The sequence below is a fragment of the Enhydra lutris genome, unplaced genomic scaffold (assembly GCF_002288905.1).
Source record: "Enhydra lutris kenyoni isolate GAN:26980312 unplaced genomic scaffold, ASM228890v2 scaffoldscaffold10, whole genome shotgun sequence".
In the NCBI taxonomy this organism is placed as follows: domain Eukaryota; kingdom Metazoa; phylum Chordata; class Mammalia; order Carnivora; family Mustelidae; genus Enhydra; species Enhydra lutris.
The window spans coordinates 41,072,044-41,089,973 of record NW_019154094.1 but is presented as its reverse complement, the minus strand read 5'-3'; the positions used below and the strand labels follow the sequence as shown (position 1 = coordinate 41,089,973).

At 52.5% G+C, this 17,930-nt stretch overlaps 1 protein-coding gene across 4 annotated transcripts in view; it reads left to right on the top strand.

Moving 5' to 3' along the window:
* The window catches only part of LOC111144054 (ATPase plasma membrane Ca2+ transporting 2), a 112,797-nt gene extending 99,875 nt beyond the window's left edge, over positions 1 to 12,922 (top strand). For 3 of the 4 annotated variants that reach the window (XM_022498139.1, XM_022498138.1, XM_022498136.1), the window contains 5 exons: positions 31 to 244; positions 1,920 to 2,131; positions 2,290 to 2,397; positions 4,283 to 4,465; positions 12,586 to 12,922. In XM_022498139.1, the coding sequence (XP_022353847.1) occupies positions 31 to 244; positions 1,920 to 2,131; positions 2,290 to 2,397; positions 4,283 to 4,465; positions 12,586 to 12,897 (1,029 nt within the window). In that variant the 3' untranslated portion in view covers positions 12,898 to 12,922. Of the gene's footprint in view, positions 1 to 30; positions 245 to 1,919; positions 2,132 to 2,289; positions 2,398 to 4,282; positions 4,466 to 5,669; positions 5,757 to 12,585 lie in introns of all 4 variants that reach the window. The other variant, XM_022498137.1, reaches the window with a different exon arrangement.
* The last annotated feature ends 5,008 nt before the right edge of the window (positions 12,923 to 17,930 follow it).

The following is a 17,930-nucleotide window of genomic DNA, read 5'->3' as shown; positions in this document are numbered from 1 at the left end:
GACAGCCTCCCCCACCACTACTGTCCCCAGGACTCCCCTCTGAAGGCCGTGCAGATGCTCTGGGTAAACCTCATCATGGACACGTTCGCCTCGCTGGCACTGGCCACGGAGCCACCCACCGAGACGCTGCTTCTGCGGAAGCCATATGGCCGCAACAAGCCCCTCATCTCACGGACCATGATGAAGAACATCCTGGGCCACGCCGTCTACCAGCTCACCCTCATCTTCACCCTGCTCTTTGTTGGTGAGTCCTCCACCAGCCCACCTGGGACGCCCCAGCCTGGACCCGGCGTTCTGGAGTCACACCCTCCCTCTTCTCTGCCAGTGAAGTTATAGGGGCCCGGTGCCATGCAGTGAGTTGCTCAAGCTCACATAGCAAGTCTTGCGCAGAGCCGGGCCCTGTCTCAGATCTGGCCAACCCCAAAGCCAGGGCTCTTCCACCGATGACAGCTCCAGGCATGGAGTACACACTAGGCAAGATGGCACCCAGGTGCTGCTCCCTGCCCCTCACAACTGCCCTGGAGGGGCCTGAGGCTCTGGCCCCTTCCCTGACCCATTCCTGCACCTCTCTGGGCCCCGTGCGGGCACCCTCACTGACCCCTCCTCGGGGAGGGAACAAACACCTGCAGAGCCGCCCATGATTTCCATAGCATTTTCCTTTAGGCTGCTTGCTTCGTTTAGGTCTTCCCCGCACTCAGCCAGGCAGGCGCCTGTCCTCATCATGCGTTACAGGGAGTGCCCGGAGGCACACAGTGGTGAGGGGACCTGCCGCCGGACTGAGGAGCCTGGCTAAAGACTGGGCCTGGATCCCTCGGGTGTTTCAGAGAGGACGCAGGCAAAGCCTACCCCTGGGTCACAGAGAGGCCCAGCGTGGGAAGGGGCTGGCTCACAGTCACACAGGGAGTTGGGGCCAGCCAGGAGTCCCCAGCCTGGGCAGGGCCCCTCCACGTGAAAAGCTGGGCTTTCAATGCCGACAGGCACTTGTCCTCAAGGTCTAGGGTACAGATGTGGGTTGGGCATGGATCCTATGGCTTAAAGGGAAGTCCTCTTACATAAACTTGGAAGGTGATACATTGGCAGGACTATTGTCAAGGTTATCTTTAGAGTCTTCAAAGAAGCCGTGTGAATGCAAAACTAGGAGAGAAGGCTGCCGGGTAGGGGAGGAGAGGGGGACAAGTTCCTGGTTTATTTGCTGGCTTCCCCCTTGAGCACCTACTCTCAGCGGCCTTGAATTCAGCTAGACACCTCACACTCAGAAAACCCCAGAAGGCCTCCTGGCACCTGCTGAGACAGCTTTGCCAAGAGACATAGGATAGCCTCGGGCCTGTCATCAGTGCGTGTCCACACAGCAACCCGGGGGCTATTCTCCACCCATCCTGTGATAACTCATGAGGCCATGGGACTGGAGCTAGCCTGGCCTAGAAGCCCCAGCCTCCACATAGCAATCGATATATCCTAGAAGAGCTCCAGAAGCTTCCAGGGGTCGCAGCAAGGGCCACAGTCAGTTACAAGAACCATCACTTACAGGGGAGCCCAAGGCCATGGCCTCCCACCAGGGATTCTGGTTCACAACCCATTCTCCCAGTCTTCCCAGTCCAGATGAGTTTGCCAGCTGGAGGTCACTGTCAAAAATAGCATCACCTGACAGGACAGGTTAAGTCATTCCACCTTTAACAGGTTTCCACAGAAAAGCAGAATAAAGTTCACCCAACATCTCTCTCCGTAGAGAAGAAAGGGCTTTGTCATCCCTCCACGCACACTCGGGACCACCCAACAGTGCAGCCCCCCACCCCGGTATCCAGAGCGCCGCCTCTGTCTCCGCCTGACCTACCAGGCTGTGCAGAGGAGGCCCCCACTCAGGGCCCAGCGTCTCCCCCAGCGAGGCCCTCAGCCCCGCTCCCGCCCTCTCGGCTTGGCAGGTGAGAAGATGTTCCAGATCGACAGCGGGAGAAATGCACCCCTGCACTCACCACCCTCAGAGCACTACACCATCATCTTCAACACCTTCGTCATGATGCAGCTCTTCAATGAGATCAACGCCCGCAAGATCCACGGCGAGCGGAATGTCTTTGATGGAATCTTCCGGAACCCTATTTTCTGCACCATTGTGCTGGGCACTTTTGCCATCCAGGTAGCCAGGCCCCCACCCAACCTGGGCCGGGGTGGGCAGTGAGCAGCCAGAGCCCCTTGGCTGTGCCCTGCGAGCCCAGACCCCTGAGTTGGCCCCTGACTCACTCTCTGTGTCTCTCCCCATCTCTCTCTGTCCCTGTGCGCCCCTTTGACCTCCAGATAGTGATTGTGCAGTTTGGGGGGAAGCCGTTCAGCTGCTCTCCCCTGCAGCTGGACCAGTGGATGTGGTGCATATTCATCGGACTGGGAGAGCTTGTCTGGGGCCAGGTAAGCTCCAGGGGGGTTATAGGAGCTGGACCAGGAATCCTCCAGTCCCAAGAATGGGTCCTGACTCTGCCATGGACTCGGTGTCTGACCCTAAACAAGGCCCTCCCCATCTCTGGGCATCTGAGCAATGGGGGTTGGCCCAGGTCCCACATACTGGTCTTTAGGGTACCACCACTATGATTTTTGCCTTATGTCCACATACCTCTGAACATATTATTTGTTTGATAGTTTCTTTCAATCAAACCAGTTTTTTTATTGAAATTTGTTTCAAAAGGTAGCTTTATATTATTAACGTGATTAGAAAATCAGTATCATTTACCATAAAGAGAAGCTAACAAAATAAAATAATAACATAATGAAAGCAATGTTATTGAACTCAAACTCGATGTCATGGCCTGCAAAGGCTCAGAGCCTAAAGCCAGCTTGTTGTTTAAGAGGATAATTAGTAAGTGGTATTACACCAAGCAGATTCCTTAAGAGAGCTCTGAGGAAATGTAGGAGGAGTGAGCTCTGCCTTGGCTCTGAGTGATGCAGTGCTGGGTCTGACATCCTCTCCCACTTCGGGGAACCGTGGGCTGGATGCTCTGTGGGGGCCCTTCCAGCTATGACCCAGAACATTCTCCCACCAGTTCCCTTCCCTACTTTTGCCCAAATCCTAGGCATGTGTGCACACACGCACACGTACACACACACACACACACACACACACACACACACACACACACACAAACACACACCCCTTGCCAGCACTCACTACTTGCAGGCTGACCAGCATTCAGTGCATGTTAGAAGTACCTGGAGCCGGATCTGGGTCAAAGGGTCTCTATTCCCAAGATGCTCCATCTTCCAGCTAGTGGAAGCCCCAAATGGCCTGAGACATTGTCCTTGTCTTCAAGCTGTTCCAGGCTTGAGTGGAAAGTTGCAGTAGCAGAAATTAACTAGAAGATAGGAAGAAATTTTAGTTTCATCCAAAAGGTCCTTCTTGAAACTTTGGAGCTTCTTTGGAAAGTTGATAAACTAGATTTGACTTAGAGAGCCCATTCCCTGGGCACCCTCAGAGCCAGGCCATCTTTATCTGCCTGGCACCCACACCTTCAGGGAGCTCTTGGCATCCGGGACAGCAGACTCCTAATGCCCGAGGATGATGCCAGGGGGCAATGCTGAAACCTCCAGGGAACCCATGAGTCTGTATGCAGGCCAGCCCTCATCTGTCCCTACAGGATATGAAAGGAGCCTCTGATCTCTGCCACCTCAACCTCCCCATAGGGCCTCGCTTTCACACCTCCGCCCCATGGACAAGCCCTTTGGAGGGCAATTAAGGATAAAAGCATATCCCCTACTCATACTTCCTCCCATTTCTGGGAGGGCAGCCATTCCCTGAGTCCCAGGACTGGCTGCCCCCATGGTACCCAGGCCCTGCACCTCTGTTGCCCATACTCAGGTATCACAGGACCCAGTGATCAGCAGGAAGGAGCCCAGGGACCTGAGGGCCCGCTGTGGGCCAGGTTCATGCGCAGCAACTTAGACACACCATCTTGCTTAATCCTCAAACTCTGAGAATCACCCCCAGCTTTACAGATGGGAAAACCAGAGCTCAGAGAAGTTAAATGACTTACCCAAGGTCACATGACCTAGAAGGTCTGGGGTATTCAAGGTCACACCTGTCCAGCTCCTAAAGGCCAAGATTTTCCACTGTGCCCCCAAACCCTGGATGAATGAGTGAATTACAAAGCAAATCAATAAGAATTATAAAAGATGGAATTGAGAAACAGGTAGGATGAGTTAAGGCGTGAGCCGAGCATAACTAAGTGGGGAGGGGTGGCAGGTTGGGGAGGAGGCCACCTGAGGGACAGGCCCCATCACCCTGACGCTGGACCCCCTGCAGGTCATCGCTACCATCCCGACCAGCAGGCTCAAGTTCCTAAAGGAGGCGGGCAGGCTCACGCAGAAGGAGGAGATCCCAGAGGAGGAGCTCAATGAGGATGTGGAGGAGATAGACCACGCTGAGAGGGAGCTGCGGCGAGGCCAGATCCTGTGGTTCCGAGGCCTTAATCGGATCCAGACCCAGGTACAGGAGGCTCCTGGGGCTGGGTCACACCTAGCCAGGGTGGGCGGGGGATGGAGGTGGGCGTACTCCGTGCCACCCCACAGGCCTGCAGAGACGGAGCTCGGGCTCTGCTCTCTCACCTCGCCAGCCTTCGGTACACCCTTGCTCCCCACATGCACGCTCCCGTGACTGCTAAAGAAGCTGCAGCCTCCTCAGGAAACTTCCATCTCACCCCCCAGACCAGCGAGGGCTCAGCCCGGGGGTCACACCTACCATGGGTTTCTGGGGGAATGCCCTTCAGTGGGGAGGGGGCCTGAGTGCTGAGGTGAGTGTGGGGCTCCGGTCAGGGGTGTGGGGCAGCCACCAGGAGGGGTGGTGCAGGGCTGGACACGAGTCAGTGTGAAGCCAAGGCCAACCCCAGAGTCTCCTGGGCCCGGGCATCAGCCTGCGAGATCCGGGCATCTCTGCACATGTGGACATATTCCCCACCAGGGCCTTCAGACACTGCCCTCCAAGCCTCCGCCACAGTGTCACAGCCACTCTGGGTTTTCCCCATGCCTACACAGACACGTACGTGCGCAGCAAGGGCACACATGCCAAGCACATGTGGGATGGGTTTCTTCCCAGCCCCCACACACACAGGCCACACGCTGTCACATAGCCCTCTGCCCAGGCTGGAGTTCTAATCCAGGTTGTGTGTTCACAGCCCTGTGGGATGAGGGACACAGGGGACTAGGAAAGTAAGAGAGGGTGGGCCTCTTGCCCAGACCACACCTAGGTAACCAAGAGTAGATCGCCTGGGCTGCTTCGCGCCCACAGGGTGCTCCTGAACATTTCCTCATTGGCATTCACAGCGCCCCCCTCCCCGGTTTTAGGGGTGACCGAGGTTCAGGAGACAGCCCTCTCGGAGAGCTGGGGTGGGGGGGCAGGGGAGGTGTCCCACCCAGAGCCTCCCGACACAGCCAGGCTTCTCCTCCTGCAATGAAAACCCCAGTGCGCAGCCCTCGTGGCCAGCCCTCCCTGGCACTCTGGGGCCTACAGAGGGGCCTGGCGCCGAGCAGATGTCTTTCAGAGCCTTTGAGTGTGTCTGGTAGTCTTTGTTTGATTTAAGTCACGTTGTCATTGTCACCGTGGCTGCGGCTGTGCTCGTGCCGTTGCGCCTGTCAATCGTGTAGCTGTGTGTCCGTTCTTCTCGCAACTTGTCTCGTTCTCTCCTCCGTTGCAGATTGAAGTAGTCAATACTTTCAAGAGCGGGGCCTCCTTTCAGGGGGCCCTGCGGAGACAGTCCTCCGTCACCAGCCAGAGCCAGGACGTAGCCAATCTCTCTAGCCCTAGTCGCGTGTCGTTGTCCAATGCTCTTTCCTCTCCGACCAGCCTTCCTCCTGCTGCAGCTGGGCGTGAGTGTGAATCCTTACTGCCTCGGGCGCCACCGACGCCAGTGCTGGGCGGGCAGGGGCCGGGGCACCAAGGACATGGGGGGCAGTCGGTCATGGTGAGGCCCAGGGGGCTAAGGGGACACCATCATTGAGGAGGGTCCCCGTTGGTCAGGAGAGCATAGCCAGTCATGGGGTGGCCGTCCCTTGGTGGGCCAGGGTTGGCTGGGGTCAGAGTCAGGGGCTTAACCATTCAGTTAGGGGGTCGTGAAGGTCAAAAGTGGCCCAAAAAGGTCTGGGTCAGTCAAGGATTGGCATCTGGTGGGGAGTTTACAGTGAGTGAGTTTACAGTTTACATGCTCTAGCCCACCAGAGGGTCACAGTGGCCAAGGGGGGGCAGTCAGCCAGGACAGCAAGGAGTATGCCAATTGGTCTAGTGCCATACTCAGACAGGAAAAGCCTGGCCTACAAGGCCAAGGTCATAGTTGGCCAGGAGATCAGAGTCTCACAGTTAGTTAGGTGAAGGGTTACCATGGGTCAAGGCCATCAGGGATCCCAGTCCGTCACAGTGGGGTCCAGCCAAGTGAGGGGTCACTATTGATCAGAGGTCCCAATCAGGGAGGAGTCCCAGGCCACCAAGGAGTTCAGAGCCTGAAGGCCCCAGCCACGGTAGTTCAGAACCCTGTGCCTTCTTCCCTTATACATCCAAAGGCATTAACTGCCTTACACACTACTACCCTGCCCGCTGAAGGTCTGACCCCTTCCTAGAAAGGACGGGGCTTCTTACCCATTCAACTTGACCTCAGGCAGAAAACAGTGAACAGGCTTCACTTCTTGGCTGGGTGTCAGCAATCCCTGGGGGATCTGGTCCAACCCATGGTTTCCTGCCCTTCCTCATCTGAGGGGTAGTGGGGACTCTGGCCCCCTCCATCTTCTCCCTCCTGCCAAGCTCACCTTCCCATGCCACCACTTCTGACCTGGATCTCTCATCTCTGGCCTATCTAGATCTTTCCAAACCCCTCCATAGCTTCTGGCCCCAGGGGGAATAAGAAGTCTCTATTTACCCCCTACCTTCCTTACCTTGTCTCCAGTCAGCCCCTCCCAAACAGCGGGGGAGGGCCTAGTCCTGGTCTTCTCAGATTGCCACAATGTATATGTCCCAGCCCTCAAGCTTTTGATGAGGAAGGAGTTCTGGGTTTCATCTCTCCATACTTTATACAGCGCCTGTACCCCTATCCAAACACAGTACACCCACTGCACACACCCCTCCCATTGAGCAGGAGAGGACCTGCATGCCAGGTGGGAACTGGGCCACCTGAGCCCTCTGACGGGAAACACGAGCCACAGAGAGCCTATTGCTGGTCTATGCTCATGTCCCGTGATTGTCAGGGGGGTGCAGCCCTGCCAGGTAGGCAGGGTAACAGGGACATGGCAGAAAAGGGAAGAAATGCCCTTCTAGGTTCATTCATAGCACAAACACCCAGGGATGGGGAGACCAGGCAACCCAAGGTGAAATGGAGATCTGTTTGAGCAGACAGGGTCCAGTCACTAGGAAGGCACTGCCAGGTTTTCTCAGGGCAGGAAACACTTTGGTCCCATCCTGCCCCTACCCCCTGCAGCAGAGAGGCTCACTGAGCTGACCTCCTCCTGCATCCACTTAGCCCTGGCTTTGCTCAGCACCACCAACTGTCTTGAAGTCCAAAGACCAAGTGTTCCAGTCTGGAGGTGCCTGGCTGGCTCAGCTGGTAGAACACACAACACAATCCTGGTTTGAGTATAGAGATCACTTTAAAAAGGGGGGTGGTTCCAGTCTGGAGAGCCTCTGGGGAAAGAAACCGTTTCTTTGGGTTCCTGCCATCCCTCCTGGTGACTCCCACATCCCTCTGGCTGGATCTGACCTCTTTGAGGCACGGTGCTTCACACTGGCCACAGCCAGAGCCTGCCTGGCATTTCTGGGCATGCAGGCAGACTTTGGAAGTCTTCCCATGGCTTAGCCCCACACCTTAGTTCTCACAGCCTAGAGAAGGAGCTCGGTCACCTCAAACCTGGGCAACATCATTCTCACCTTTTCTTCTGTCCTTTATAAAACCATTCAATGAGGCCAGTCAAGTAACACCCAGTTCTCAACACTCCTTCTTCAGAGACTACATCCATATCTGCCCACCCTCCATTCTCTCTGAGGCCCCAAAGGGGCTGGCCAGGCATGACCCCCTCATCCAGCTGCCACCTTGCCTCCTTGAGTATCTTGTATTCCTACCCTCTACTGGAGAATCTAGACTGTAATTTGGGGTGTATTGTGGGAGCCTGACCATCCCCGTAGCCAAGAGTACTGGTTCCAAAGGGGAATCCCCCCAAATAGCTTCAACACGCACATTTTGATCAAGACGGTCACAGTGTGAACTCTCAATAAAAACTCCCAGTTCCTCCCTCACCTGAATATTTGCTATAACAGCAGCATCTCCTCTGTTCTCCAAGGATTCTGAAGGCCCTCTAGTTACCAGGCAGGGTCTCTTCAGGAGTCAAAGGCTTTTTTTCCCACAGGGAGGTGTGACACCAGTAGCCAGGAGTCAGAGAAGGGGTTCTGGATTGGGTGGGCTGGAGAGGTAGGCTGCCTCCCACCTCCTCTGAGCAGGCAGAGACTTCTTCCCAGGGATTCTCCAGCAGAGGAGGGTGGCCCTGTGCATGCTGAACCCAAAATACCTGGGATCTTATACCTTAGAAGGAGTTAGACCACCATCCCCTGGGTTGCCAAGAGTTGACCACCAAGGCCTGTGATGGGCCACTGTCTGCTTGGGGCGGACTTCTGACCCATGACCTTGGGGTGAGGAGCCCCCAACCATCCCTCCCCTGGTACCACTGTGAGGTGGAGGGCCCCAGGCGGACAGGTGCATGCGGTGATGTGACAGGCAGGTCAGACTTGCATCTAGAATGTTTGGGAGGGAACTCTGCTCCACACTCTTGCTTTCTTCTTCTGACTGACACAAAAGTGAGTTTGTTTTTTCCCCCCGAAACTTAAAGGCACACGCCTGAGGCCTTATACTTGAGCCCCACTCAACATTTTCCAAAGTAGTTCCCCTATCCTTCACTTCACATATGCCTCACCAGGGAAATAGAAGGGAGGATCTGCCAATACACCCATTTCACTGAGAAAGGCTCTGAGGCTCAGAGGACTGGACTGACTTGGCCGCGATCACACAAGTGAGTGGCAAGGGGTCTGGCTCCAAGGTGCCTCATTTTCCCTAACGTCCCACACCACTTTCCAGACAAGCCTATAGCCCTGGAGCTTCCAGGGGTTGAATTTCCATTCCAGAACCAGTGCCCATGCCTACAGCCTCACAAAGTGGAAAGGGATCCATCCTCTGGGCTCTAGAAGGCCAAGAAAGCTGTTTCTCTGCTGGAGTCTCTGCCAGCCTGGCCCGGACTGGGGAGAAGGGCACCTTCGGCTCTGTAACCCGAAGCCAAGCCCCCTGCCACTCCTGCTTATACCCCTCAAGCAACTAACGCCTCTCAAACCATTTTTGTATTTAGCAAGTTTGTAGCAGGCTGTGTTGGTCAGCAAAGGTCCTCCTCCTTCGAACCAACCAGGCCAAGCAAGCACCAGAGACTCCTAACTCAGAACCGGCCACTTCCTGGCCACTACCACCCAGGGGGCATCTCCGGCTGCCATGCCCCCTTTCCCCTCCTGATTCCAAGACGGCTAGGGCAAGGAGTGCACATCTCTTAAGGGGAGAGATGAAGAAGGAAAGAAAAGAAAGCTGTGCCTCTCGTTAGTGTTTTGGTAACGAACTTAGTGCAATCTTGGGTTGGCGAAAAAATGGCTTGCTTCTGGGGTGGGGCCTAGACCTCTCCACTGTCTGAATATTCCATGTGTTTGTTTCCCTAGAGGGCTAGAGAACCCTGGAGACAGAGTTCAGCAAGAGAGAGTGAAATTAAAAGAGGTTGTGAGTCTTTAACCTTGAGCCTGAAATGAATGTGAATCAATCCCAGACTCTTGGCTTCCCTGAAGCCGGGTAAACATTCGAGTATGTTGAACCGTCCCAGCCTGTCCCAGCCCAGGGCCGACGCATTCCCTCAGAGCCCTCCAAGAGGGGTGTGGGTCTCCTGCTCCCTTTGTGCTGATGAAACCACAATGTCGGAACTCCCACAGGCCGGGTCCTTTCCCCTCTCCCATCCCCCCATACCCAAGTGCAGCTTCTGCCCCAAAATCTCACTTTAGGGTAGGCAGGGATGGGAGGCGGAAGAGCTTTTTTTTCTTCCCATATTTTTTTCATTTCAGCCTCGGAGAGAACCGAAGTGGACACTTGAGATGACCGTGGCGGGGTGTCCCGAAAAGTCTTGTCCCCACAGTCTTGTCCAGAGTAGTTCATTCTTTCTGTTGTCTCCATGCCAGGGGGAGGGCAAGGGGCCTGCATCTCATTGTGTGTCGTCCCCTCTGCATTTTCAGTCACATGATAGGGTCCCACCACCATCCCTCCTCCTCCTACCACCTTATTGCAATTCAGCCTCAGAACACACCGGACACTAGGCTGGACAGTTCCAGTGGCGATGCTTCCCATTTGACAGATAAGAAAGATGAGGCCCATGACACCTTTTTTGTTGGTTTCACTTAATCAAGGGTGTAAATGGCCTGCTCATCAGGAGATCAGAATATTTAATCATCTATACAGAGCCACGAACAGGGAATCCAGGGAGAACGAGACCTCCGAGCAGTCAAATGGCTATCACGGTAGTCTGCTGACTCTCGCTTGGCGCCTGATGCCTCTTATTTAAAGCATGATTCCAACAAGCAGGGTCCCCTGGAGTCCCCATCCCACAACACATAAGAGGGAAAAGGGACAGAGGTGCTTTTGAGCAAACAAGGAAAAGTCAGAATGAGTAATGATGGCTGACAAAGAGAGAAACTATATATATATATCTCTCTCTCAAAACTCTGGGGTCTTCCAGAAGACCAAAAGTATTACTGACCAACTTAAAGTTAAATTCTTCTCTGTGTACACTAAATCAAAAGGCACTCCTGTGCTGTAGAAACACTTCCCATGGAAAGAGTACAATAAGCCCCATGCCAGGACACTTAAAACCATCAGCCGCAGCCATCTAGAAAATTCACTTCCATGGACAGGGCTTTCCCCACTGTGCCCCACCAACAAGACACCCCTGGGTTTAGCTGAGAGGTCCATAGATCCTGGTACCACAAGGGCCTCCCCACAAGAACCCCACTGGTTCTCTGCACCCCCCATCCCAACCCACCCCACCCCTGCCTCAGGCCTGTGGTGTGGAGGTTCCCACTGCTCTACAGGGAGGGCCGTGAGCACACCCTCCACTCCACAGCCAACTTGGCTGAGGCTCTGCTCCTTGGAGGCACTGATGCTGCCTTGTATTCCCCCCGCCACCACCTCCACTCTGAGTTGGGGCTAGGAAGAGAGGAGGAAATACCTTTGTCCCAAATCCCATCTGCCTCTTGATGACTGGCATGGCTTCCCCCTCCCAGGAGTCTGGAGAAAGGGACCCCTCTCTCCAACACGAGGGTCCTGTTCCTCTGCACCCCGTGAGGTAGGGCAGAGGACAACCAGTGAGGCAGCGTGTCTTGCCCGTGGTTAAAGCATCAAAAGTGGCAGAGCCAGGACTCAGACTCAGGTCTCCCTATGAGTCCAGTGATCTTTCCGCTAGTCTGGAAGACCTGATGTCCAACCTCCTTTCACTCTTCCGAAAACCATGGGTTCAAACTAAGACACAGAAAATGAAAGAATGTACTTTTTTGTGCCTCGGGTCCACAGCCTCTAGAATCCCACCCAGGGCTGGGTTTGGCCATCTGATTCTGGCCTCCATTGGGGGGGGTTGTGTTTTCAAAGCACAAACAAAGAAATAAAATGCTTCAGGAAATAAGAGACCCCCAAAGTCAACTCCAATGACTGGCCAGGGCTTTGAGTCTATACTCGAGTGTTTACCTCCCAAATGCATGAAGGAAAGAAACGTTGGGTACAAAGACCTCCGTTCACATTGTCCAGGCTTCCAAGTGTAGCTGTGTGTCTGTCTGTGTGTGCCGTGTGGTTCCCGATCCCTCACCGTGGCATGCTCCCACCCCTGAATGTCATCAGTCTGCCGGCTCCTCCGTGCTTTCTGGCTGCCTCTGCTCTGCACCCCAGAAAGCCCTGAGTTGGCTTTGGTTTGCTTTGCTGCCTTCGGTTTGATGTTCCTGTTCTCTGGCCCTCGTGTATCTTCTCCCATCCCAGTTCATCCCGCTGTCTCTCCTTTCCGTTCCTCTTCTGTTCGTGACATGTTATCTGTTCCATGTTGTATGGTTTCTTAACTGCGTGTGGTTTTCTTAAGATTAATGTTCTAAAACGAGCTTCTCCTCCTTCCTCCTTTATTCCCACCTGGTCCCAATCCCCTTCTGCATGGTTGAACTTCTGCTTTAAAGTTAACAAGGCTCAGTCTCTCACTAGGTCTGGGTGCCCGCCGGAGTGGACTATGCTTCCTCTAACCACTGTTTCCACTATCTCTGTGATGGGGCTTGATTCCTCCTGTCCTAATATTGTAGTTCTGACCAAAACCAAAGCAGTTTTTAAAACCTCATGGATGCATATAACCTGAGCCCCCTCTCCCATTCTTCCCCCTCCTGCCCGTGCTCATAACACCCAGCGACTGTGGATTCCAGCCGCCTGCTGTGCCCTAACCCCTCCCCATAACCCCTCCTCTGACCGCCCCCCCAGCTTGGCTGCTGCCCCTCACTCCAGGACAGTGCTTCTCACCCCTGTGCTTCCCTTGCAGATTCGCGTCGTGAAGGCGTTCCGTAGCTCTCTCTATGAAGGTCTAGAAAAGCCTGAGTCTCGAACCTCCATCCATAATTTCATGGCTCACCCTGAATTCCGGATCGAAGATTCACAACCCCACATCCCCCTCATTGATGACACCGACCTGGAAGAAGATGCCGCACTCAAGCAGAACTCGAGCCCGCCGTCATCGCTCAACAAGAACAACAGCGCCATCGACAGCGGGATCAACCTGACGACCGACACAAGCAAATCAGCTACCTCTTCAAGTCCAGGGAGCCCCATCCACAGCCTGGAGACGTCGCTTTAGCTGAGGACCCCGCTGCCACCGACCCACCTCTCCCCGGGCCCCATCCATCCAGGCACCCAGCTCACCCAAACAGCAACGAGCAACAACAGGAAACCAAATACTGGCGAGAAAACCAACATTTCCACCCAACAGACCCTTTTTCTGGCTGCGATGCTGTTTGAACTCTTTTTCACTTTGAGGCAAGGGGCGGGATCTGCTCGGGGAGGGGGGCTTATGGAAGTGAGCGATTTTCTGAGAACCAGCCCTTCCCGGCTCCCACCCAGACACGGACCAGCCATGCACCCGCCAGGCCACCATGTCCCCTGCATGAATGTACTGGACACTTCCAGTCCTCCCCTTGTTTGGTTTTGGGGGGGTCGGGGAGGGTTTTTTGTTTGTTTTCTTAGGCGGGAACTGCAAACAGACTCTTTTCTGAGACTATTTATCCAATCCACTGGTCTGTGAGTTTTTGAAATGCTTGTGCAGCATGGTCTCAGTTGTATAGGTTAATTTAACAACTTTTTGAAACTGCAGAGCTTAACTCGCCTAGTAAATTTGCACCAACCGAACCGAAGAACTTCATAGACACTCACGAGGTTATATCCATTTCTTTGTATCTATATCAACGTATACTTTTCCAAGACTGTATACGTCCATATAGATATGTGTGTATATATATATGTGTGTGTATATATATATATACACACATACACACACACACACACACACACACACACACACACGGATATATAAAGTTTTTTTGCCGGCATGTTGCCTTGTTTCCGCTTAAATTGCTCTATTTTAACTTATTTATGTCCTAAAACAAGAATGTAATTTGTTTACAATCCTGTAGATAACGTCCTTGGCTATTTGTATGGTTTAAGAACACTGGTGGCTGAGATGCTATAGAAAACAGCTCAGCCCAACAGACACTTCCCTGGATTGCAACCTCGATGTTTTCCAATAGCCATGCTCTGATTTTTGCCTGCTGTTTCCGTTCAATCATGTCACTACCGCGGGAGGCTCAGGCAGAAGCCAAACGTGACCGAAGAGGAGTCTCCATCTGGAAGGGGGTTAACACAGTGCTCCGTGCTCCGTAGACACAGGGAGAGGAGGAGAGAAGGCTTCCTAGGTTCGCAGCACTAACGGCGGGCCCGGCCCGAGGATGACAGGGTCCACCCAGCTCTGGTCGAAGACTTTTCTCTCGATGAAACTCACTTGAGTTTACTAAGAGCATTTCAAAAGGAGGTTCTCTTTGGCACTGTCTGGACAAGGTTGAGGTAGTGTTGCAATATTATAAATGCTACTGTGTTGATTTTTTTTAAGTAATTTAGAGGTTTATTTACTTATAAATTGCAGCATATGAGCTGTTGGCATACTGGATGAGGATCATGATGGCTTGCTGCTTTTATTTTTATTTTTGAAGAAGAATAGCCTTTTTCTCTGCACTATTTAGATCCGAACGAACCTTATGATGTGTATATTGAGATGTATTCAGTGTGATTTTTAAACCAAATTGTCTTCCTGTAGTCGCAATATATACTGTAGCCTTTTGACAGCAAGTCTTGCTTTCCCAGACAGAAAGCCATTCTGAAACCCTACAGTATCACAGGTGAGAAAAGGTGGTTATTTTTCCCCCAAGACAATAACAGCACTAGTAATCCCACTTAATGAAAGCTTATTTAATTGTACGTCAGCCTCTTAACTGCTAAGCACTTTGTGGGTATCAGCTTTTTTCATAAAAGAACTTTTGTATTTAATACAAAGTTTGCTTTGAGACTTTTCAGCATACGATCTTTTTCCATAAACTTGTACAGTGCAAAAGACATTTTGAATACCATGATCAATGACGTCCCATGCTTCGAGGAAAACCAAACACTTTCCACCTCGCTTGCGAAATTCATTCCTCATACTGACCCCTTCCCACAGTTGCTCTGTGTCAGCTCGGCCCTTCCCTTCTCCAAGCCCAGAGAATTCTTCCACAAACAAGATGAGAGCCACTCGGGAAAAGAGCCATAGTCAGCTGGGAGGGCCTACGGCTGGGTGGCTGTTGAAGGAACCTGAGGCTTTGGGATCCCAAGTCAGCCCATCCCACCTGGCAAAACCATCCCGGAAGGAGGACTTTCTGTGTGTGAGAGCATCACCTAAATGTCGTGAGGGAATCTCTCTGAATGTACCTAGCAGAGAAAACTGCATCCCCAAGGGGGTGACCAGCCCTCAGATGTGCTTATTGGATTCCAATACAAACACCGCCAAAAGCCAGCCTGCTGTTCTCCTGCCGAGAAAGTGAAGACCTCCACATGTGACAAAACCTGGAGCAGCTTTGGAACATGGTGTTTTTTTGTAGTTTCCTTTCTCAAGGTTTTCCATCACCCACCTTCTTCTTGGTTCCAATCCTGTGTCCATGACCTCATTCCCCTATAGCAGGAAAGCCGCACTTGCCCCCCATGGTCCCTGTTCGTTTGGAGCCGGGACACTGGGAAGACAGGAGGGCTTTCTCTGAGCAGAGCCTAGCTTGGGGAACAAGGAGCCGTGGAAGTGACCGAGGACACCCGACATCAGTGTTGGTCTTTTCTTGTCAGGGATGATGGATGCACACACACACACACGCACACGCACACGCACACGCACACACACAGAGGAAATGATTGGTTTGTCAAAACTCACTGTAGTACATAAAGCTTGCACTCTGCGTCCTATATCTAGCAGCATGGGGTACGTTTGGCAGTTCACCCCATTAGGGGGTCAATAATTTATGACCATTCATCTGTTTTTATGAATTTTTTTATCTAGACAATAATTGTAAATAAAGAACTCACCGTCTCTGTTCATTTAATACTATGCAATGGTTATGCTTTCAATTGCTGACTCTTCTTACTCCCGCAGTGTGGTTCTGAAATGTCTGTGGTTTAAAAAAAAAAAAAAGGCAAAAAACTAAGATCAAACAGAACACAGTAAATATATACTCTGTAATGTACATTTTTTTTTCCAGTTTGGGACTGCACCATCCACTCAGCTGCTTCTCTGTCCTCTGGACAAGGGCTCCAGGAGAAGATAGCCGATTCCTTCTTAGGTCTAAGCTCAGCAAATTTGTCTCCCCTCAACAGATGAGAGAAGAGCAGGGAGCCCATTCAGTGACCCTTGGGGCTGGAGAATCACCCATCTTTGGAGGTGGGTGGGAAGGAATGTTTCCTCCCTGCGACTCGGGCCTGAGCTTTGCCTAACTCTGAAGCAGCCTCCAGTGCTCCCACCAACCCTTCACCATGGCCCCTTGCCCCTTGTCCCCACCAGAACACAGAGTAGACAAGAGAGAGGGTGTCCCGCTTTTGAGACCAGACCAGTGTTAATGATGGTACTGGGCCAAGGATTCTGGACCCGTCTCAGCCTGGGTAGCCTACTTACTGAATAGCTGCTCTTTTCCCAATCATGCTGAAATGCCACCTGTACCACATACTGATAACTTGTATAGATTTGGGTCTATTTCTGGAATTTCTCTTCTGTTCCCTTATCTGAGTGGCTCATCGGGCACCAGCCATACAGTTCTAATTACTGTTGCTTCAGATAATGTTTTACCATGCAGAAGGATAAGTTTTTTCTTTTTCAACAAAATGTCCTGGTTATTGTCTCACAGCTATTCTTTTAAGTAAGCTTTCAAATATTGCCAAGTCTTCCACCCGAGCACTTCCCCCACCCAAGGGCCCTGCCATTCGATGTGCAAAGGCCTTCCTTCCTGCCATCGTAAATACTGTTCACTCAGGGTCACTAGATAGAGTGTCCCATGAGGAGAAGCAAAAAGAGCATCCTAAATTTTGAGGAAAGCCATATGTTCCTCCCACCATCTCACCTGTATCCTAAGTCAGGGTGTCACCAGGAGAGGCCACCAAGTCCCCCACCCCAACCTCAGTTTGGGACCCAAAGTCACCCACCTTGATTGTCCTGGGAGTGGACCCTGCATCTGCCCCAGGTCAGAGGAGGAAGAGGGCTCTCTTCCACACCTGGAACTACCAGAATTCATGGCCCAGTTGCTTTTATTTCTAACTCTCCTCATGAAGAAACATTTATTCCCATCTCCCTTTCCTGAACTTTTTTTTTTTTTTTTTTTTTTTTTGCCAGGGGTGGAAGGGGTCACTTCTTGTTCTTTATTCAAAGCTTTTTTGGCGATTGTGTGATAGGTCCTTTGGGATGCAGCAATTTCTTTCCTGGACCTTCACACCACCCAGACTCCCCCTACGCATTCGTGCTCCACTTAAGGGAGGCTGTCAGCTGGGTGTACCGTGACATGCCTTCCACCCTAAACTCTCTCCATAGTGTCTGAAATCCCATTAGAAGATTGTTGGGGTGCGTTTCTTGAAGGCTTTGGGTCTTCCAGAGCCAAGTCCTATCAAACAATAGCAGAAAACCCCCAGGTCTTTTCCAAGTTCCAAGACAAGCTCTCCTGATTGTGATATAGAGATCCTACTCGACCAAGTAGAGGGAAGGGGATCCCAGGCCCTGGGCATCAGCCATCACCCCCTCCACCAAAAACAAGACCTTTGAGGCTGCTCCGGGACCTTCTCAGCCCCCTAAGTCTGTTTTGTAATGCCTGTGGTGCTCTCCCTCCGGACCTTTCCTCTTGGGGGTCGCCACACTTTGCTAACTCTTGTGTGCACATATTTTATAACAGAGTAGCGAGGAAATGGTGCCGCTCCAGCTTCCACAAGCTGCCCGGGCTCTGGGGGGCTCTGGGACAATCGAGGCTGGGAAGTGACTGTGCTCTTATTGTACACTCTTTATTTCTCTGTATCTCTGGCTTGTGCTCTTTGTAATTAATGGGATTTGTCTGCCTTTTCAACACTATCCTGAGCAATAACAATAAATGCACACGTGGAAACGCAGACACGGTACACATCACAAGGCCTTTTTCCGCAGGACAGCTGGGTCCCCGCCCTCCATGGATTTGGACTCGGCGGGGAAATGGGAGTCCCTGGGAGGGAAAGTTACTTTGTCCAAGGGTGCACAACTCGGTGGGCAGTCTCTCTCCTTCCACCACATCACACCTTTCAAAATTCCACCAT